At 50.4% G+C, this 19838-nt stretch overlaps 10 protein-coding genes across 10 annotated transcripts; 5 read left to right on the top strand and 5 right to left on the bottom strand.

The window, feature by feature from the left end:
• Positions 1–199: 199 nt before the first annotated feature.
• On the bottom strand, positions 200–2953 carry P175DRAFT_0465470 (uncharacterized protein). The gene is made up of 2 exons (XM_040894875.1): positions 1584–2953; positions 200–1496 (listed from the first exon to the last, which is right to left on the bottom strand). The coding sequence occupies exons 1-2, from the start codon at positions 2647–2649 to the stop codon at positions 322–324; spliced, it is 2241 nt and encodes a 746-aa protein (XP_040749812.1). The 5' UTR covers positions 2650–2953; the 3' UTR covers positions 200–321.
• A 1177-nt stretch (positions 2954–4130) lies between these two features.
• P175DRAFT_0504342 (class I SAM-dependent methyltransferase) lies at positions 4131–5847 on the top strand. Its single transcript, XM_040897840.1, has one exon. It carries the CDS (start codon positions 4364–4366, stop codon positions 5564–5566), a length of 1203 nt encoding a protein of 400 aa, XP_040749811.1. The 5' UTR covers positions 4131–4363; the 3' UTR covers positions 5567–5847.
• On the bottom strand, positions 5796–6521 carry P175DRAFT_0511837 (electron transfer flavoprotein regulatory factor 1; the record flags this gene model as incomplete). The annotated part of the gene is made up of 3 exons (XM_040898621.1): positions 5796–5854; positions 6230–6373; positions 6476–6521. 3 exons carry the CDS (start codon positions 6519–6521, stop codon positions 5796–5798), a joined length of 249 nt encoding a protein of 82 aa, XP_040749810.1.
• A 294-nt stretch (positions 6522–6815) lies between these two features.
• On the top strand, positions 6816–8035 carry P175DRAFT_0444161 (thioesterase family protein; the record flags this gene model as incomplete). Its single annotated transcript, XM_040894218.1, has 4 exons — positions 6816–7151; positions 7223–7226; positions 7435–7604; positions 7679–8035. 4 exons carry the CDS (start codon positions 6816–6818, stop codon positions 8033–8035), a joined length of 867 nt encoding a protein of 288 aa, XP_040749809.1.
• A 130-nt stretch (positions 8036–8165) lies between these two features.
• Positions 8166–9934, bottom strand: P175DRAFT_0526162 (tRNA (adenine-N(1)-)-methyltransferase). Its single transcript, XM_040899451.1, has 4 exons — positions 9749–9934; positions 9543–9689; positions 9396–9466; positions 8166–9319 (listed from the first exon to the last, which is right to left on the bottom strand). Exons 1-4 carry the CDS (start codon positions 9855–9857, stop codon positions 8324–8326), a joined length of 1323 nt encoding a protein of 440 aa, XP_040749808.1. The 5' UTR covers positions 9858–9934; the 3' UTR covers positions 8166–8323.
• Positions 9935–10050: 116 nt separating this feature from the next.
• Positions 10051–11034, top strand: P175DRAFT_0504339 (putative Phosphoserine phosphatase). Its single transcript, XM_040897839.1, has 4 exons — positions 10051–10297; positions 10361–10374; positions 10447–10523; positions 10586–11034. The coding sequence occupies exons 1-4, from the start codon at positions 10210–10212 to the stop codon at positions 10890–10892; spliced, it is 486 nt and encodes a 161-aa protein (XP_040749807.1). The 5' UTR covers positions 10051–10209; the 3' UTR covers positions 10893–11034.
• A 522-nt stretch (positions 11035–11556) lies between these two features.
• Positions 11557–13817, top strand: P175DRAFT_0504337 (metallophosphoesterase family protein). The gene is made up of 3 exons (XM_040897838.1): positions 11557–11710; positions 11798–13173; positions 13234–13817. Exons 1-3 carry the CDS (start codon positions 11696–11698, stop codon positions 13532–13534), a joined length of 1692 nt encoding a protein of 563 aa, XP_040749806.1. The 5' UTR covers positions 11557–11695; the 3' UTR covers positions 13535–13817.
• Positions 13818–13852: 35 nt separating this feature from the next.
• On the bottom strand, positions 13853–15536 carry P175DRAFT_0504336 (alpha-hydroxy acid oxidase). Its single transcript, XM_040897837.1, has 7 exons — positions 15338–15536; positions 15242–15275; positions 14840–15177; positions 14611–14775; positions 14477–14551; positions 13984–14395; positions 13853–13902 (listed from the first exon to the last, which is right to left on the bottom strand). The coding sequence occupies exons 1-6, from the start codon at positions 15429–15431 to the stop codon at positions 14088–14090; spliced, it is 1014 nt and encodes a 337-aa protein (XP_040749805.1). The 5' UTR covers positions 15432–15536; the 3' UTR covers positions 13853–13902; positions 13984–14087.
• A 480-nt stretch (positions 15537–16016) lies between these two features.
• Positions 16017–17056, bottom strand: P175DRAFT_0495796 (uncharacterized protein; the record flags this gene model as incomplete). The annotated part of the gene is made up of 3 exons (XM_040896093.1): positions 16017–16097; positions 16177–16693; positions 16749–17056. The coding sequence occupies 3 exons, from the start codon at positions 17054–17056 to the stop codon at positions 16017–16019; spliced, it is 906 nt and encodes a 301-aa protein (XP_040749804.1).
• Positions 17057–17339: 283 nt separating this feature from the next.
• P175DRAFT_0465447 (Zn(II)2Cys6 transcription factor) lies at positions 17340–19833 on the top strand. Its single transcript, XM_040894874.1, has 3 exons — positions 17340–17692; positions 17774–18684; positions 18738–19833. Exons 1-3 carry the CDS (start codon positions 17443–17445, stop codon positions 19662–19664), a joined length of 2088 nt encoding a protein of 695 aa, XP_040749803.1. The 5' UTR covers positions 17340–17442; the 3' UTR covers positions 19665–19833.
• The last annotated feature ends 5 nt before the right edge of the window (positions 19834–19838 follow it).

Genomic DNA, 19838 nt, shown 5'->3' with positions numbered 1-19838 from the left:
AAGATGATGATACGCAGGTAAGGGTTCCATTGAAGAAAAGCCCTCTGATGAACGGAAATAAGCAGGTAAAAAAAGAGACACAAGAAGTTAAGAGGAGGAACACAAGAGAAAGTAAAAGGGAGAAGAGAAGACACACACACAACAAAAAGAGCAAGGACAATGAACACCACTAACACGCGATAAAAGAAAAAAGAAGGGAAAAAACAAAAAAAAAAAACAAAAAAAAAAAAAAAAAGACAGACCCCCAAAGAGATTCCGAGATAACAAGACAAACCGGGCTACACAAACACCAGTCTCATAAGATTCAACATGCTTTCCCATTCAGTTCCGTTGCGGCCCAAAATCCGCCTCCACAACCTTACCCTTTTTACCTTTAACAGAAAACTCCGCAAATAATGCGACATGATCACTTGGAAAATGATAATTGGGGAACCCAGGCACTCTCCGTAGATAATCCCTGTCCACCTCCCCGAGTATCGCCGATACATGAAGAGAATTCGATGAATACCAGATATAGTCCAGAATATCACTGAAATCCGGTGTGTAATTCGTAAAGCTCATCTCCCCGATAGACGAATATGCTGATTTGAGCTTGAAGGGGTGCGACATACCGACCCGACTGAGATTTCCGTACAATCGCTTCTCGAGGTCTGGATGCTCTTCGGGGAGTCGGCCGTTGGCAATCAGGTTGTATGCTCCCGAACCAGGCGACGAGTTGAAGTCGCCGCACATGAAGAGCGGAATTTGATCGCCGCTGCTATACTCCACGGACGGAGCAGGCTCCGGTAGACTCTGAGACTCACCCTCGGCCTCTGAGAAGCGGAAGGCGGCCTTGTCAGTGCATGGAGCCCATTTAGCATAAGTTTCGGAAAGCTTGGTGATCTCCTCCATCAGAATAGCTGTCTGAATTAACTTGACATCCTTGAAGGCAGGATCCCAATACAGATGCGCATTGACAACGATGAATCGAGAGCCCGTTTGCCGGTTCTCCAAGAAGACAACAACCGCAATATGATCCTTTTGCCACAATCTATTGTAAATGTCATCCTGGCCCTTGGCGTCCGGCCTTCGTACTGCCGTCTGGCCAAAGTTGATCATCTGCTTGTCAAGAAGAATGAATTTGCTTCCCTTAAAGAAGGTAGCGCAGCCATCCACAGCCTTTGCATCCTCCTCCTGCATACCCATGGCCCTTCCTCGTGGCCAATACACACCTTTGTAGTCGCTGTAGGCCAGTTGTTCCCGGAAGAACTCGTTGTAGCTTCCCTGGTCGATTTCTTGCAGACAGATGATATCCGAGTCATGTGATCGTAGCTCGTTGAGAATGAGCTCTCGTCTAAACTCCCAGGACAAGACGCGGGCGGGGACGTAGCCGTAGTGTGATTCAGTAGCGGACGAATCGCAGAGGATATTGTATGACAGCACGGTGGTTTTCTCCGTGGAAGCAGTTGCAGTCTCGTCAAGAATGACCCAGTCTCTATCCGGAGGTGGAAGATGGACTTGGAAAAGCTACGTTAGAACCGATAAACCAACAGAGAGCAAGGGACAAAAAAAAAAAAAGAAGAAAGAAAATCGAAAATACGAACCTGGCATCTCTTCTTTAAGATACTTGATCAAGGCCTTCGTGCCTTCCTTCATAATCTGAGACTTCAAGATATCGTCCAGCGGATTACCCTCTATGCCCAGAATATCCAACCGGTAAAGGTAGCCCATCTCGTAGGGAAGTGTGCGGATGTTGTTGTCAAACAGCAACAGCTGCTTCAGCTTCGTCAGCATACCAATTTCTTCGGGGAGCTCGGTGAGATCGTTGCCCGACAAATCCAAGTTGGTGAGCTTCCGGAGTTGTCCAATCGCGGGGGGAAGCACTTTGAGCTTGTTGTGATTCAAGTACAGTTTCTCCAAAAAGACATAATTGAACAGGGAGGTGGAGATGGCCCGGAGTCCTTGGCCGCCGAAATCGATGGCATGCCAGCCCTGCCGAGAGGTGGATTTCGGCTTGACAACTCCGTTTTTCCCACTGGTGCCATTTTCTGGCGGCTCAGGTTGGCTGGGCGCGATCTGGATGCCCTTGGTCTGCTGCGCGACGGTTCGGGCATAGTAGTGGGGGGAGCTGGCCTGCCGGGACTCGGCCGCGAGCTGGAGCTGCTGTTGCCAGTGTTTGTTCATAGATTCGTCGATATCTTCGTCAACGTTCGTGTGAGCTCCATTTTGCATGTGGCTGGGGGTAAAGTGAGGAGTGGCGGCGGCCAATGCCCCGCTCGAGAAGTTATGTTGATGATTAATATTGTGGGGAGCTTGGTTGTGATGAGTGTGATGATGCGGTTGTTGTGCAGGGTGCGGATGGTGGCTCTGGGACTGAAATTTCGGAATCTGCATGCCAAACCGCTGATGGGCCTGGCCACCATTCATCATGACATGCTGTCCTTGGTGGGTCTGACTGTACATTGTGAAGGGATTGAGGGCAGCTGCTTGACCGAGCGGCGGGGGGGATCGAGAAGGGGAAGGAGTTTCGTGACTAAATTTCAGACGTCCAGTCGGAGAGCTTGTGCCGTTTCGAATGAGGTGACGTTGGTGAGAGTGTTGTTGCGGTTGCGTTTGGAAGAAGAACTGCCCGGCCCCAGGCTGCTGGAACCTGTAGGTACCATCTGCCATTTAACGTGGCAGATGAAACCAAGGGTTATTTGCTTGAGGGGGGGTTTTGGAATAGACCAGAGCTGGCAGCACCGGAGTCAAGGCAGTAGCAGGAGAGCGAGGAGGAGTCGGGGGCCGAATACGTTCTCTCCTTCTCTTCAACATGGGGTCCTAAAACGGAACCACCCCAGAAATCGATCACTCCTGGACGATAACAAGCGGAGCAAATCCACCACAATAAATCTATTCTCTAACACAAAACCACTCCTTCTATCCAGCTTGCGAGAGCGATCAATTGGGAGGGGGAACAAAAAAAAAAAAAAAAGGCAAAAAGCCAACGTCCGGGGGGGGGGGGAAGAGGAGGGGGGCGACAACGAGTCACGGGCAGGCGAAAGACGATGGTTCAACACGGGAGGGGGGGAGGGAGCCTGGATCGGAAGTTAGACGGAGGTCCTTGAATCAATAAAGCTTCTCAAATTGGAGGAGGCGCACAGAAGAACTGGTCGATTGAGATGGCAGGTTGAGATGAGATTCCTGTCGCTCTTGATGCAGTCAAACTGGGTTGGTTCGAAGGCGGGAGGTTGCTTGGACCACGTGACATGGCATCTGGGGCTGTGATTCGCCAGGTGGAAGGACAAAGGCGAAAATGGCTGGAGTTCAGAGCTTCAGAAATGGACAGAGTATATAAAATCAGGAGAGATCCTCTAACACTAGGGTATTATTCTTTTCCAAGTTGAAGATTCCCATTGTAGGCCTTGTCTTTTCTGTAAGGGCCAAACCGCCCCTGTAATTCCTTGTTGGGCCTTCTCCCTTGCTCTCCATCCTCTCCTCCAAATCGTGAAAATTTTACTCTATGTCTACTACTTAGGCTCTCTCAGCTGACGGAGTCGGGTGGCAACCGAAAATACGGCCTAACCAGCATAGTTGCGTTGCGCTCGGGGAATCGAGATCCTGTATATCAGAAAACCCTAGGGTTGATCACTGCCGAGCGAACTCGTGGATTTGATCGTGATATACATCTCTCATGATGTCAACCACTTCCAATGGATTCAGGAGAAATAAATGCTCATGGATCTTGAACGACGGCAAGGCCGCCACTAGCTCTCACGTACCTACGTTAGTTCATCCTCCAGAAAATCAAGAATTCAGGATCGATTAATCCATTTGGATCCGAATATTCTATTCTGTAATTCTATATCCAGTGGGGATGGGGATAGCCCAATTTATTAACCATATAAACTTGGAATTTACCCAGCCGGAGTCTCGTGGTTGAATTGGATTTTCAGGAGGCGCCGGGGATAAAAGAGTCTGGACTCTCCTCGGTATTTCATAACATCAGCCCCTCCTCCCCTTCTCTCTTTCACCTTGAAAAAGCTCAATAGGATCAGTGCGTGTTCTGGCTTTTTGTCTAGACTAACCTTCGCCCTCCCCCCCCCCCCGCCACAGCTCTCGGGCGCAGGATTTTCTTTCCCTCACTCCATATTATTATTACTCTTCTTACTTTGATTACTCCTTTCCGTCTGCTTCCCTGTGCAGAGGAATTGTTGCCTCATATGATCTGAGTCTTCGTCCGTGTTTCATCTACAGTGTACAATGTCCCCCTCGGCCACCTCTCTCCCTTGCTTGTGAACACAAAAAAGAGTCCAACCTTGACTTCGAGAATGTAAATCGATTCCTGGCTGAATCACTTTGGGAACGAAGACACGACAACGACAACGACCTTCTGATTTCGGGCATGGATATGATGTCGGTGGGCACCGCTGCCTTCACTACCGCCGCGGCGGCCTCCGGTTCCGACCTGCATTCCACGATCAGTTCAACCGGCCCAGCTTGGGCAGCCACCTCCTCCTCCTCGCTCTCTTCCCTCAATGACTACACCAACTTCCCCCTGGTCCGTCAGGGGGACCGTATCTATCTCCGAGACCCCGAAAATACCTACCCTTTACCATGCGATCTTCCCGAGATCCATCGCCAGACCCTGCGCTCGCTCATGCTGATCCGCGTGTTCGGGGCCCCCTTCTGCAACCCGTATCTAGCGGACCGACCGCCCCTGCGGGTCCTGGAGATTGCATGCGGCTCAGCCCTCTGGTCGGGCATGTGCCACGATTATTTTGCCCGTCGCGGCCAGCGCAATATTGCCTTCCACGGCATCGACCTCGTCTCCGTCGCGCCGGACTTGCGCAAGAAAGGCGTAAATTGGCAGTTCAAACGACACGACCTCCGCCGCCCCCGCCTGCCGTTCCCTGATGAGTATTTCGATTTTGTTTTTATCAAAGATGCTGGGATGTGCCCCGGCAGTCCAGCCCATCAGGCGCAAGGCCTGGCTGAGCCGCTGCGGGTGCTCAAGTCTGGAGGGGTCCTCGAAGTTTGGGACTCCGACTCGGTGTTCAGGTCCTTGCTTCCAAACCCCGCGCCTGCTCCCAACTTGGCATCAAAGGAGCAGGAGATCGCAGATGCGACAGCAACATACACTTTTTCGGCTGCGACCCCTTTCACGAATGCCCAAAATAAATTCTTTCAGGACTATAACTCTTGGGTAGAGAAGGCGTTTGACCGCCGCAAACTCACGGCACTGCCATGCGCCACCACAGGCCTCTCCTTCAACGCGGAGGTTGATGTATTAGACAAAGTGGAAAGCCGCCGAATCGCAATCCCTCTAGGCGAGTTGCGATGGGAGCGCGAAGGACATAACAAAGACGGCTGTAATGGTCCGCGAAGGCAATTGACCTCCGACCAACTCTCCATTCGCCGTACGGCCCTTTTGACGGTCATTCAAATGATCGAGGGCATGGAACCCATGCTCATGGAGGCCAGCGGTAAGAGCAGAGACGAATGGGACCGGTGGTGGACAGCCATGATCAGTGATTTGCTCCAGAAGGGCGGCCTCGCCAACGGAGAGTGTTTGGAAGTAAGTGCTTGGTGGGGACAAAAGAAATGAAGCCCCCGATGGACAATCAAGATTTGGAGTCTTAACGGAGTATATGGTGTTTTTTTTGGTAAACAATGATAAAAGGAGGAAACGACAAAAAAAAAAGGCTGCGACCATTGCTCACGTCATATTGGTGATACCCCGGACTCGATTTCGTTTATATTATTATTTCTTTCCAGATGTATATTCCCATGAAACTTTTCTTTTCTTGGCCACTACTCCTTTTGTGTCTGGCATTTCATCTATTTCCATAGCGCTGTTTCAAGGTGCGGTATCGTTTGAGATAGTACCTGGTTTCTTTTTGTTAGAACAACTTGTCTGAACCTGGGTGTACGACATCCAGATTTTATGATGATATGATATGAATGACAAAAGACACAGTTTGAGTACAGTTCGAGCCGGTATGCATTTTGACTTGGAATTGCTTGGACCCTGTTATCCGCTCGTAGCAGATAGGTAAGGTATATCAACAGCACCACAATGCTCACAAGATAAAGGATGAGCCGTTGGCTTGATAATGCCGCGAAGAGGAGGAAGAGGAGGAGGAGGCTCGACCATGAACTTACAGGGCTTCGATTTCTGTGAGAATAGACAATCGGATTAGCCATCCCATGCGCTACTGGACCCAGAAGAGCCCAGCTCTAGGTAGATAAGAGTGAAGGAAGAACTGACCCTTTTTCACAAACTCCGCCCTTGCTATACCGTTTCTGATTTGCTCCTCATCTTCGACATGTGCTTGACTAGCAAAGGCGCGGTGAAGTCTCGTTCGAAAGTATTCATAACCCAAGGGGTATTCGCGACCGATATTAAGGAGCTCTGTGGTGCAAGCAAGCAAGCAAGCAGAGATGTTAGCAGCGACGTGAGAGGGAAGTGAAATGACCTCAAGTGGGGGTTGGGCCTCATTTTGGGGGGGTGCACCTTTGTAAATATTGATAACCTGTCGGCGAAGTTCCGGGTTGGGCATTGTTTTGTTCCCTAACTATTTGTTGTGCAAGCCGGGGAGGGGCTAAATATAGAGAGATGAAGAAGAGTCTGAAGAGATAATTGAGAGCGGGGGGGCAGGAAGATGAACGAGGCTGGGATGTTGATACTCTGGGAATGGGACTTGGCGTGGGATGAGTATTCAAGAAGCTGTTACCGAACTGCCGAAGATACTACTCCAGGTACGGAGTACTCCGTAACCTGCTCCGGCTCCTGCTCCATAATTCAACTGACAAATGCTTCGTACGACAGCCCCAGCACCGATTCTCACTTCGTCATGATACGGAATCAACTCCTCCGAGGCCAGCGCCTCGTCTTTCAGTTCTCAATCGCTCAGATCCGTCCGTTCTCGGCCTCATCTCCTCCTGCCTCCGATTCGAAGACGGTTGCGCCGAAACCTCCCGATATTGACCCTCGATGGCTTACAATGACAAAGCGGAGAGTAGGGAGGTGTATGATGTTTGGATTGAAACCTGATCAGATTCAGGAAGCCGGCGAGATCCTGCAGCAAATAGCCCGGGATTGGCGGGAGCTGATTGCGGGCAGTGAAGGGTATTTGACAGAGGAGACGCGAAGAGGATTGTTCCGGCAGCGTGTCGCGTGGGGTGAAATGGTATGATTTGGGCTTTGGTACGGAGAATCCTAGCTAATACATGACAATTGGTCTCATTGCCAACAGGACAGCATGGTGAGCTATCCTTACACCTATATGTGTATATGTGTGTGTCTGTGTGTGTGTGTGCATGTTAGCTGATCCGTGGACAAGGGTACCTATAATATGACTTCCTTCCCTTTCGATTCGTTCTCCGTGGACTATAGAATCAGATTCCAATCCGACCTTATTGGCTCTCTATAGTTAATCATTGGCTCTAACTAATCAATTGGACCCTCTCCAGGACATGTCAACAACGTGACATACGTTAGATACGCCGAAACCGCACGAGTATATTTCACCCGAAACTTCGCCGTCCACATCGATCCCTCGCATAAGGAGGAATGGATGAACCTTGTCAGTTCCAGGGGACTCGGGATCATCCTTCGCAGCATTAAAGTCGACTACAAATTTGTATGTTCTGTACATGTTTTATCTTCTTCTTCTTTGACATTATCAGATATCGTCTTGCCTAACTTCACTCGCAGCCCATGCAATACCCAGACAAGGTCACAGTGTATCACAAACTAGTTCACGACCCTGCATCCCCCCAGTTTTCTCAATACGCGTTTCACCTCCAGGCCACGATACTGTCCGAAGCGCGTCAGCGGCCCGCAGCACGGTGCCATGAGGACCTAGTGACGTACGATTATAGGCTAGGGAAGAAGGCGGCGATCCCGCCGTTTCTCATGGAGCAATTCCAGAGAACGTGGCAGCTCCAGGAAGAAGCTAAGAAAATCTGGCGCCAGCGGATTCTTGATATCGAGGCGGCGGTTAGGAAGTTAGAAGTAGAGAGTTGGGATCGAGAGGATGCCGTTGAAGATATGGGTTCTGCAAAGAAATAGTCGTTTGTGTTTGTGTGGAACTTAATATATATATTTATAAATATACTCGATCCCAATCTCTACCTCTAAACTTCCCAAAAGTTGCCTTGTTATCAAATGTATATATATACATACACGTATATATATTTTTAAATAAATTTTTATCAATGTATGATGATCTCCGGGTATCGTACAAGATAGTACCTAGTACAAAGGTACTACTATAGTAATCACAAAATCTATAATACACAACGGGTAGTATATGGATCAAAAAGGACCAAAAGGTAACCCAACTTGACAGAATCGTATCTACTGCGCCTGGAAATCCTCTATCCTTCTGAATATACCCACAAATCCTCCACCGACAATACGGGAGCCAACCTTTGGTCTACACACCAGGGCAGTTTCGGGGTCTTTAGCCGGAGTTTCTTCAACTGCTTGCGCTTCTGCAGTTTCTTCCTCCACAGGTTCTTCACCTGCGGGCTCAGAGGAGGATTCAGTCCAAGAAGACGGGTCCGCGCGGGACTTTTTCACCGCGAATCGAATGTCCCAGAGCCGGCCGTTGCTGATGCCCGGGCCAAGCTCGACCGCCTTCTCAAGGATGAAAGGCAATTTCTGTTGACGGATGAGGTCCACGCATTCGCCAATCTGGGTCACGCTGGGCATGAAGACTGCGAGAATTCCGTCTCGTTTGAGAATACGTGCAACGTGCGGGATACGCAGGTGGGAGGAGGGCATGTCGAGGATCGCATGAGTGAGGAATGGCTCCGGGGAAGTATCGGATTTTCTGAAAGACGGGAGGAGGTTGCTGGACCGCGTTTGCTGCTGGCGACGACGGACTTGCTCCATGATCCAGTTCTCGACGTGGCCGACGTAAAAGTCAACATTGCCGGCGTAGATGCCGCGGCGGAATTCGCGCACGATTGTCTCTGCGTGTGCGGAGAACTTCGGGGAGACATCGACGGTATGGATAATGGCTTTGCGCTGAGCACGCCATGTATCCCATTGTTCCTGAGTCTGGTCCACGGGTTTGTCGCCTTCCGCCCCTTGTCCGTTCGTTTGGGGTTGGTCGTCTCCCGGCCGTCCGGGACGTCCTTGAAGATATTGAATCTGAGACTCTTCTGGAAGAAGCGGTGGGAGGGAATTGGCGGCCTGAATTGCGCGCGCGAGCTGGAGGGTGAGGGATCCATGACCTGTGCCGGATTCGAGAATTTCTAGCGGTGGACGACCATCATCTCCGTCGGCGGGGGGTGCGACGTGAATGTCCAGGAGAGAAACAATTAAATTTGCATCTGCCGCGTATATCTAGGGGACCTCGTTAACGAAATCGGATCTCAGTTTCGAGGGGGGTCGGAGGGACTGCGCGGGAAGAGGGCAATACCGGAGTGACGAGGCGCGGTGTCAGGGCGACATACTCTTCGAGGGTTGGGAGTGTGAGTCTATACTCAGGGCCTGTTTGAGAAACTGAAGCCTCAGTCGCGGTTTTTTTTTCTCTTATGTCTTCACTGCTTTACCAAGAGGGTTATACCTTTGCGCGCCTGGACCAGATCTCGAACTCGACGGCCGATAATCTGGTCATGCTCCAACTGTCCCCGGCGGACGTCCGACTTCTGTCCTTTTCGAAGAGGCTTCGTTAACTGCGGGGTTTTTCCATGGACGATGACTCGATCACCCTCTAATAGTAGCAAAGACTTCTGTTAGTTATAGTATTAGAAGCTGGAGTAGAGACAGTACCCCGAAAGTAGGAAAAGTCGGTATCAATTGAGCGGGCAAAACGCGAGACTGGCAGGATCGAGGAATCCAGTCCCAGAAACTGACGCAAAGACTTCACCAGACGAGCCATTCATTTAGTCAATAATTGAGAGGAGAAAGAAAATGTCAGTATCGTTTAAATTTCGGCCCAAAATGCTGGAGAAGACGCGATCCTGCGGGATGAAAAAAAAAAAGACCAAAAGCTCCACCGAAATCCAGATTAGTTCAGTTTAATATGGAGATTTATGTATGGAGATCCCCGCAATGATCCATCCTCTAATGCCAGGACAGATGCCACTTGATACTTGTTCTTCTCTCTTTCCTACACCATCACTTTCCTTCGTTGAAGTAGGTCTATAGCACTTTATCCAGGGCCTACTAGTCAAACTGACTCTAACCCGCCTCCATCTCCAGACCCCTCCTCCTCCTCTGTCGTGTTCGCCATGTCTTCCACCTCCCTTTCATACCTGAAGACAAACCCCCAGATCATTTTCTTCACTGATTTTGATGGGACTATTACTCTGGAGGATAGTGAGTATACCTATTCAGTTCGACGGAATTGTCTACTTCCCCACTGCTGACTGTTAACCGCAGGTAATGACTTTATGGTATCCTCTCCCATCTTTTCTACCCCCCCCTCCCTTCTGCCATGATACTGATTCAATTGTCTTGTCTACAAGACCGATAATCTCGGATATGGATACACAAAGCGCCGTCAGGGAAACATTGACGTCCTAGAAAACAAAATCAGTTTCCGGTATGATTCGTGCGCGTATGCGAGATAGAGAGACTGAGAATAGTAATAATCAATGCTTCCAGTGATTCCTTCCGCGACATGCTAGACAGTATCAAGACTCCATTCAATGAATGCCTCGACCAGCTGCGAAAGAACATGCGTCTGGACCCTTATTTTGCCCAATTTTATTACTGGGCCAAGGACAACAACGTCCCGATCGTGGTTCTTTCTTCTGGCATGGTTCCAGTCATCAAGACCCTTCTGGAGACCCTCCTGGGCCACCCGCTCGATGATCACCTTACCATCGTCGCCAATGAGGTCGAGAGCCGCGATGGCCAGGACATCAACTCACCTGGTGGATGGCAAATCAAGTACCACGATGACAGGTAAGAAAGAACGATTCCGAGTAGTTTTACCTCCGGGGACCCTGACATCAAAACCGCAGCCACTTTGGCCATGACAAGTCCCTTGAGATTAAGCCATACTCTGCGCTGCCGCTTGACCAGCGCCCAACTTTGCTTTACGCAGGAGATGGGGTCTCTGACTTGTCCGCCGCTTCGGAGACGGATCTCTTGTTCGCCAAAACCGGCAAAGGTAAGTTTGGTTTTCCCTCCTTGTCTGCCGTGGGTAGCCATTAACTTACGAGGTAGATCTTGTCACCTACTGCGAGCGTCAAGGAATGCCGTTTACCGTTTTTGACGACTGGTCGTCGATTCTCACTACCACCAAGGATATCCTTAGCGGGAACCTGGTGGTGAAGAAGCAGAACTAAGGGGGGGGGGGAAGGGGAGGGGGTTAGTGTAGATCGTTATAAGGATGGTAGGGCCTACATATAGTTATGACGCTAGAAAGGTTAGTTTCATCTGTTCCAAAACCATACCAATAATAATATCTCGTCAATCCACTTCTTTGTCGTAGTTAGAGTATTATAAAATTATAAATATAGGAAGAAGGGTGCCACGACATGCGACCGCCTTCCGGATTGGATTCTGCTGGTCCAATGACATTGAGTTGCGCCTCATCTTAGTTATCCTTTTCCCAAAGTTCCCACCCCCTTGAGATGGCCTGCCTGTAGGTCTTCGTTTCTGCTACGAGCCCCTGAACTTGCTGCGTGGCCTGGACTTTTCCATCATGCTCCAGCGCTCGCCTGCACTATACTTGGTCAGAACTACCCAGGGGTGCCATTGTGTATCATGACACGCCGACTCGTGAGTCTTCCTGCGCAGCTTTCCCTGGTCGTGGCGTTGCGGCGTAAGGTCCACTTTGCTGACCCTTTCCTTCTTCTTGCTCTACAGGTTCGAGCGGGCATCCAGCTCGCGATATTCGCTTCTTTTGTACTACTTCTCATCGTCACTTTAGACAATAGGTTCCGTGTCCTCCCAGCGTCGATTCACGGCCATCTCCCTTCTCATTACACCGGCTTTGTCGTCACCGATGTCACCGTGGTGACCTGCTCAACTATCAATGTCTTTTCAAGCTGCAAATCTACATCGCCAACATGGTTTCAAGTCGAAAAGGATCTGTATCTGCGGACGGGGTGGACTTCGGCTGCGTTTGTTCGATTCCAGCGGAAGAAGGAGGAGGAGCTGCTCCTAACGGATAAGGTTGTCGTTGACCTCAAAATTAGCCGACTTGCCCCAGAGTTCCACGACGATCCCAGCCAGGATAAGGAAGGTTGGGAGCAGCGCCCCGGTGGAATCTGGTTGAAGCGATCTGCAAAGCGACACGTGAGTGACTCTGGCAACGCCATAACCTCCATTGACGTCTTATTCGGTGCCGATGCCGTTGACCCGCGCCTCGGTTGGGAGGTGAAGGATACCCCACTGCTTCTGGATAGTCGGACAGAGCTCTTGGAGGCTCGGATCACTGTCCGGAGAGGAGATCCACCGAAGACCAGGAAACCTGTGCCCAGGATCAACGAAAATGGTCGGTTCAAGATCATGCAGTTGGCAGATTTGCATCTGAGCACTGGTCTTGGTGTCTGTCGAGAACCCGTCCCGCCTGAGCTGGTCCCCGGGCAAGGGTGTGACGCGGACCCACGGACGCTGGAGTTTGTGGAGCGGCTCCTAGATGAAGAGCAGCCGGACATGGTTGTTCTGAGTGGCGACCAGGTGAATGGCGATACAGCCAAGGATGCGCAGAGTGCGCTTTTCAAGTCTGTCAAATTACTCATCGACCGCAAGATTCCGTATGCCGCGATTTTCGGGAATCACGATGACGAGGGCGACCTGGATCGTACTCAGCAGATGACTATTTTGGAAGATCTGCCGTACTCACTATCATCGGCTGGCCCCGAAGATGTGGACGGAGTTGGCAACTATATCGTGGAAGTTCTCGGCCGTGGAAAGACAGATCATTCCGCACTATCGCTTTACCTCCTTGATACACACTCCTACTCCCCCGACGAAAGACAGTTTCGAGGATACGATTGGATTAAACCTAACCAGATTCGGTGGTTCAAGAATACCGCCCAGGGGCTGAAAGCCAAACACCACGAATACACGTACATGCACATGAATCTGGCTTTTATTCACATTCCCCTTCCCGAATTCGCTCATCTCGATAACTACTACCGAGGAAACTGGTCCGAGGCTTCGACTGCCCCCGGATTTAACTCGGGGTTCAAAGACGCCCTTGAAGAAGAGGGCATTCTTTTCGTTAGCTGTGGACAGTGAGTCAAACTCCCATTTCCGGCAGACTAGACTTTTCTCCTTTTCGCTAACCTTCTCAGTGACCACGTCAACGACTATTGCATGCTCGGTAAAGACCAAGATGAGAAGCCATCGCTCTGGATGTGCTACGGCGGAGGAGCGGGTTTTGGCGGATATGCAGGGTATGGCGGTTACATCCGGCGCGTGCGGTTCTTCGAATTTGACATGAACCCCGGACGCGTAGTGACATACAAGCGCCTTGAATATGGCGCAACAGAGGCCAGAATCGATGAAATGATGATTGTCGACGGAGGCGCGGTCAAAGGACCCGAGGTAGAAGAGGTACCGCAAGAGCCGCCGATTCCCGACAGGGTTGTATAAATCATACACACAAGGCACCTTCTGAGCGGTATCATTTGCCTTGCATAATCTAATGCACCCGCGGACAACATCTTGTTATGTAAAAGTCTTTTCCTTCTCTCTCTTGTGTATATAGTATGAGCCGGCATATTGTTGAGGTGGCGTTGGTTGAGGTAAAATGTCCAACATTATTAATTAAATCTTTACGATAAGAAGAAGAGAAGGATCCCAGATGCAAACACCAAATTTCTTGAACCATATATCATATATACGAGTACTATGTTCAATCTACTCCATTCCTCCCTGGAATTAATTATAGTTTGGCAAGGACCCCGTTCGCTTCAAGAACCGCCAGATGGCCTTCGTTGATATCTTTGATCGTCTTGCAGCTGTGGAATCGAGCCCGGTTAGCATGTTTCCATATGAAGTATTGAAGGCTGGCTGGCTGGCTGGCTGGCCGGCTGGCTTACCCAGTGAGCATCATGGTGCGTTGGAACTCATCTAGCAAGATTTTGACGGCTAATTCAACGCCGGCTTCGCCATTGTACTTTATGCGGGAGCAAATCGTTTTGTGTTAGTGTGACGACTGTTTCCCTTCTTTTTGTTCAAGATAGGAAGGAACACGTACAGCAAGTCCCCAGATGGGAATCCGACCCACGAAACACATAGATGCGCCGAGGGCAATGGCTTTGAACAGGTCTGCGCCCCGGCGGATTCCGCCGTCGATTGCAAGGGGGATCTTGCCCCGTGCAACTGGTCCGCATTCTCTTAGCGCATCCAGGGTTGCGGGCACGCCGTCGAGCTGGCGACCTCCGTGGTTTGAGATGATCACGCCGTCCAGTTTGTAGTCGATGGCTAGTTGGACGTCGGCGGCGGTGTATACTGGTTAAAAAAAAAAAAGAAGAAGAAGAAGAAGAAGTCAGCGAATGAAAGAGAATGAAGCAGGAAAGGGAACGTACATACCTCCTTTCAACCAGATTTCCATCTTCGTGTTTTGTCGTAGCCATGGAATTGTCTTCTCCCATGTGATCGTTGGATCTATATTCCCCCTCTGTCAGTGGCTTGCATAGCCATCAGTTCGTTCGTCAATGACATACCGTAGCCCCGTTGGTATGTGTTTTTCAGCCCAGCTTCGGTCTCATCTTCGGCAAGGTTGGGAAACTTCATCTCTGGCGGGAATTTGAAGTTGTTGCGGCTCTCGTTCAGACGATTGCCGAGAATGGGAAGGTCGACAGAGACGAAAATTGCCTTGTAACCGGCCTCTAAAAAAAAAAAAAAAAAAACATATATTTAGTTATTGAACTCGTTGAAATAAGAAATACTCACTCTCCGCGCGGGCAATGATGCCCTTGGTAATGGAATTGTCTCTCAGAAAGGTAATCTGCATGGCGTATGGATTCTGACCGGCCTGTGAAATGACATCCTCCAGACTCGTGGTCGCCCAGGATGATAGGCACATGGGGATATTTTGTTTGGCCGCAGCTCTCGATGTTGCCATCTCGCCCTCCGGGTGTGCCATCCTGTGTGCTGCCGCCGGGGCAAAGCCGAGTGGAAACGCGACGCTGGTTCCAAAGATCGTCGTGGATGTGTCGACATTGTCCACGTCGCGGAGGACACGAGGACGGAGTTTGTACCGATCGAACGCTGCAGAGTTGTCTTTTAACCTGAATGGAAAGCCAAGTCAGCCTCAACATGGTGTCCGGTCGTGTGGTATACCATGATCCGTACGTGACAAGGTCGCCGGCTCCCTCATTGAAGTAATCTGCAACGAGATAGATCAGATGAGCAACTCGATGGTCTCCAGTCTGGAAATGGATGCATTACCTCGAACAATTGCGGGGATCCTGGCTTCGGCGGCTTTTGCTAAGTCCTGGATTGTGAGGACTGACGGGTCCAATCGCTCCGCACGGTTTGCCATGGTGAGTGCCGAAAGGTCTGGAGAGGGACTGAATGAAGGATTTTAGGATCAGGTTGAAGAATAGTTTCAAGTTGTGAGAATGAGCTCTCCGCAGTTATATTTGGCTTTGGCGGCAGACCCCAACCCTGCGTACAAATCAGTTACCCCAAATTTCCCCTGCAGCCGGCGATAAACAAGAAGGCAAGTCTCCCCGTTATCTGACGAGGATATGGAGTGACTTGCCTTGTCAGAATAAGGATAATCCGGGGATGTTGTGGTCGTGTTGTGATTCTAATTATAGAGAACAAAGATACCTGATAAGCTGGCAATCTGTACTACTGGTTGGATAGATTCTTATATACTAGTTAATTAAAAGGCTTCAGAGAAATCTAGAGCAGAAAGCCGCAGTCACGGCAGCTTAGCACTGCCCCCGGAATTTATTGGCCTTTCTAATCATATCCTTGTAAAGCTTCCAGATACGTTCTGATTTTCACCAAGAATTGGTTCATCGAGGGAGGCCTATCTATTTCCACTCATACCCCCGGTCTGTTATCAAGCGTTACTACCAGCCGGGGGATTCCTCAAGGGAACAGAAGAGCGGCTCCTTTACAGGCCCTGGCTGAGCTCTCCATTCGACTTCCAGATCTCATAGTTCAAGTCCGTTTGGAATTCATAGTAGAGAGTTTCCTTTTTCAGAGTCAGCCAATTTCTTCCCCCCCCCCCCCCCCGAAAGGGATTCCCCAAGGGGAGCTCAAAATCAACTTACTGGGTCTGCGTTGACGTTGGCAGTATATTCGGCTTCCTTGTCGCCAACAATGTTCTTTGGTAGCTTGGCACTTTCAACCATGAGCTGAACCTCACAGGTTCGCTCCAAGGACGTGAAAAGGTAAGCAGCCTCGTCCACAGTGCCTCCCGCAGTCAAAAGTCCGTGGTTCTGTAGAATAGCGACTCTTCCCTTTTCGCCCAAAGCCTCGGCAAGCCGTTGGCCCTCCTCAGCTTCGAGGACAACACCACCAAAGGAATTATACACGGTTTGGATACCGTAGAAGGTGCAGCTATCCTGGTTCAGAATCTCCACGGGGCGGCCAAAAGTCGACCACGCCTTTCCGGCGGGTGAATGGGCGTGGCAGGCCGCATTGATGTCTGGTCGAGCCTTGTGGATCGCACTGTGAATCATGAAGCCAGCAGCGTTTACGGCTACCTTGTTGCCACCGATGACCTGGCCTTCCTCGTTCACATGAACCATGTCCTCGGCTTTCAGCATGCCGAAGTGTACTCCCAGACTTTGCGGGTAATGTTAGACAAGCATGGCTTGAGATACAAATTCGGCGGACTCACGGGTTGATCCAGAAGGTATTAGGGTCGATGGGATCGCGAACACTGATGTGGCCGGCGGTGCCTTCAGTATATCCTTTGCGAGCGAACACCCGGAACGCACCGGCCATGTGCTCCAACTGCCACTGCCGCTTCTTGTAGAGATCATCGAATTTGGGCATACCAGGCACCGGATAACCTCCTGTGCCACAGGCACCGAGACCTGCTGGTGCAGCACTAGCCGGCTTGACCTCGGGCGTGGACTGTGCATTCTTATCCCCAGAGCTCCCGAGAGAGATAGTGTGTGTAGTGGTGGTGGTGGTGGAAGACATGATGATGATGGTGAATCCACTGAATAGGAACTGGTTACTGAAGAGGGACGTTTATGATAACATGCATGACCTCTTATATGGTACGCTGCATTGGGATAATCAATAAGGGATGTTCAACTTCAACATAGTTCTTCCTCCTGTGTGGGGGATGGTTGAAGTCTTCTCTGACTAATCCACGATCCCCAGGCCGAGATCGGTAAAAACAAGCGCTGGCGATAAGGCCCCAATCGCTGTCACTTGACGTCGCTCTGGGCTTCCTGTCTTCCCCCATTCTTAACCTCCAATGTCAGTCACCTCTCTCCACATCTGCGATGAAGACGTTATAAACACCTTTGCACCCTCTGGAAATCCACATACGGCAACTCACGGCGAAAACCTGTAACGCAATGCTTGGTTGCAAACCTCCTCGCAAACATAGCAAGACGTTCACAGGCTGCTGGACGTGTCGTACAAGGAAGGTCAAATGCGATGAGACGAGGCCCGTCTGCACGCAATGTATGACCAAGAGACTCGACTGTGCGGGCTATGGGGTCCGGCTCCACTGGCTGCCCCCAGAGCAAGGGAACAACACCAAGTCTTATGGAGATCCCCTAGATTTGTCCCGCGGTCGATCACAGAGGAGTCAAATCCCCTTTGGTATGCTGTGCTCCCCCCCCCCCCCCCCCCCAAATCCCTTCTTCTGCCCCGGGGGCTAGCGTCCATCGCTAAGCTGCCTAGAATCGTACCGACGCCCTCTGAATGAGGACCAACTCGACCGTATTCTAAGCACCATCGACGACTTGGAACCAGGGCGGAAGAGCGATTCCTCCGGCTTACCAGAGACCCTGGTCGTCCATAATTTTGGTGTCTTTGATACCTCTTCTTCCCGTCGTGATTCGTCCACTGAAGCTTTGCTGAGTCACACCACTTTCGATCCCGAGTCACCCTCCATCTGTGAGCCACTGCCCTCTACCGTCAATCCAAGTCTTACCGACTCTGTCCTCCCTCCCGAGACCTTGGACAGCCTCAATGCGTTGTTGTACCCCAGTGAGGATGATACAGCGCTTCAAGATGCATTTGACACTCTCCTGTTGCCAGAACTGTCCCCAGACTTTGCCGCCCGAAGAGGAGCACAGGAAACATCTCATAAACCCCCGGACAATAATTCAGAACAAAAAAAGGTAGCGCGCGTTACCCCCCGACACTACCGCTCGGAAGACGGCGGAACTATAATCTACAGTCCGTCTCCAGCATACCTGTCTCCCATGGAGCAGTTTTTGATGCACCATTATATGCATCGTGTCGTGCGGCTCTTCTGCGTGATAGACAACATGAAGAGCCCCTGGCAAAAAATCCATCTTCCACGGGCCCTTCAAAGCATTGGCCAGATGAACGTGGACGGCTCGACGTCAAACATCCAAGACGCTCTCCGAAATGCATTGTTGTCCATCAGCGCCTTTATCCTGTCGAATGATAACGGGTCACGTGGATGCGAGGAGGAAGCTGCGCGATGGGCAAACAAGGGTATGTTATTCCGAGGGAAAACCATCCGACTCCTGAAAGACTCGGTGGAGCGCAGCTTTGGGCATGAACCCCGGCCCAAGTATAAGGATTTCCTTGCCACCATGCTATCGATGATCTCGATCAATGTAAGAAGAAGAAGTCTCCTTTTTTAACAACGTTGGTCTAAATTTTCTGCTAGGTAATGTCGGGGGACACAAGCACCTGCAGTGTTCACTTGGACGGCGCTTTTCACTTTATTAAAATGGCGCGAAATTGGAAAGTAAATTACTCACCCAAAGCGCGGTCCCTTCACCGAATTTACGTCTACTTACGAACCATATACGAAAGCACGGCCACGAGGAGTCAAAAGGCAATGCCCTGTCGGTCCACTTCCATCCAGCTTGCCATCCCAGAATTATCGCAAACATATTCCACCGACATTAGTAGGGGCGCTTCAGACTCACCCAACTCGCATCCGTCCCCAGAATCCGACTCTCACATGAGCACATACGAATGTATATATGGTGTGCCACATCATTTACTAATCCTATTAAGTAAAACCACCGAGTTGATAGACGCGGTAACGGATGCCCGAGAAACAAGTGGAATGACAATGATTCCGGATGGGCTCGCCCGGGAATGTGACCGGCTTGAAAGTGCCATTATGGACTGGCCCCTGGAGCTGGAACTCAAGAAGTGCCTCGGGGACGAGATGAGTGCGAGCTCGGAAATCATTCGTAGAACTGCGCGTGCTTTCCATCATGCCCTAGTCATATACTTCGCGCAGCACATACGGCTGGTGGGACATCGCTATCTGCACCAATACATTGAATCCGTGCTCGACTGTATCGAGGCCATTGAGAAAATCAAAGCCAATACTGATTGTTTGGCGGCACCGCTGTATTGGCCTGCTTTCGTAGCTGCGAGTGAGGCATTTGATGAACACCTGCAGGATCGGTTTAAAGCATGGTATGAGCAGGTCGAAATGTACGGGATTGCAGCCGTGCGAACTGGGATCAATATCCTGACCCGAGTTTGGCAGAACGGCACGGGGGCAAGCAACCGAATAACTAGTCAATGGCGGATAGAAGTCCATCGTACGAACGCACACTTGATGTTAAGTTAGGGGTATGATTTTGAGTGTATATCTTTTTATATCCCGCGTCACACTGTCCCTTTTAATATAATCGGAGAGAAAAAAAAAAAAGCATTTGTCTTGAAATTCTCCCATCACATAACTATGCCGCCGAGGAGGAATCTTAAATCCTAGGTAATTGAATCAAGTTGAGAGAGAGAGAGA

This window comes from Aspergillus ochraceoroseus (assembly GCF_002846915.1).
Source record: "Aspergillus ochraceoroseus IBT 24754 chromosome Unknown P175scaffold_8, whole genome shotgun sequence".
In the NCBI taxonomy this organism is placed as follows: domain Eukaryota; kingdom Fungi; phylum Ascomycota; class Eurotiomycetes; order Eurotiales; family Aspergillaceae; genus Aspergillus; species Aspergillus ochraceoroseus.
Note: the sequence above shows the minus strand (reverse complement) of the source record. Positions and strands in the feature narration are given on the sequence as shown.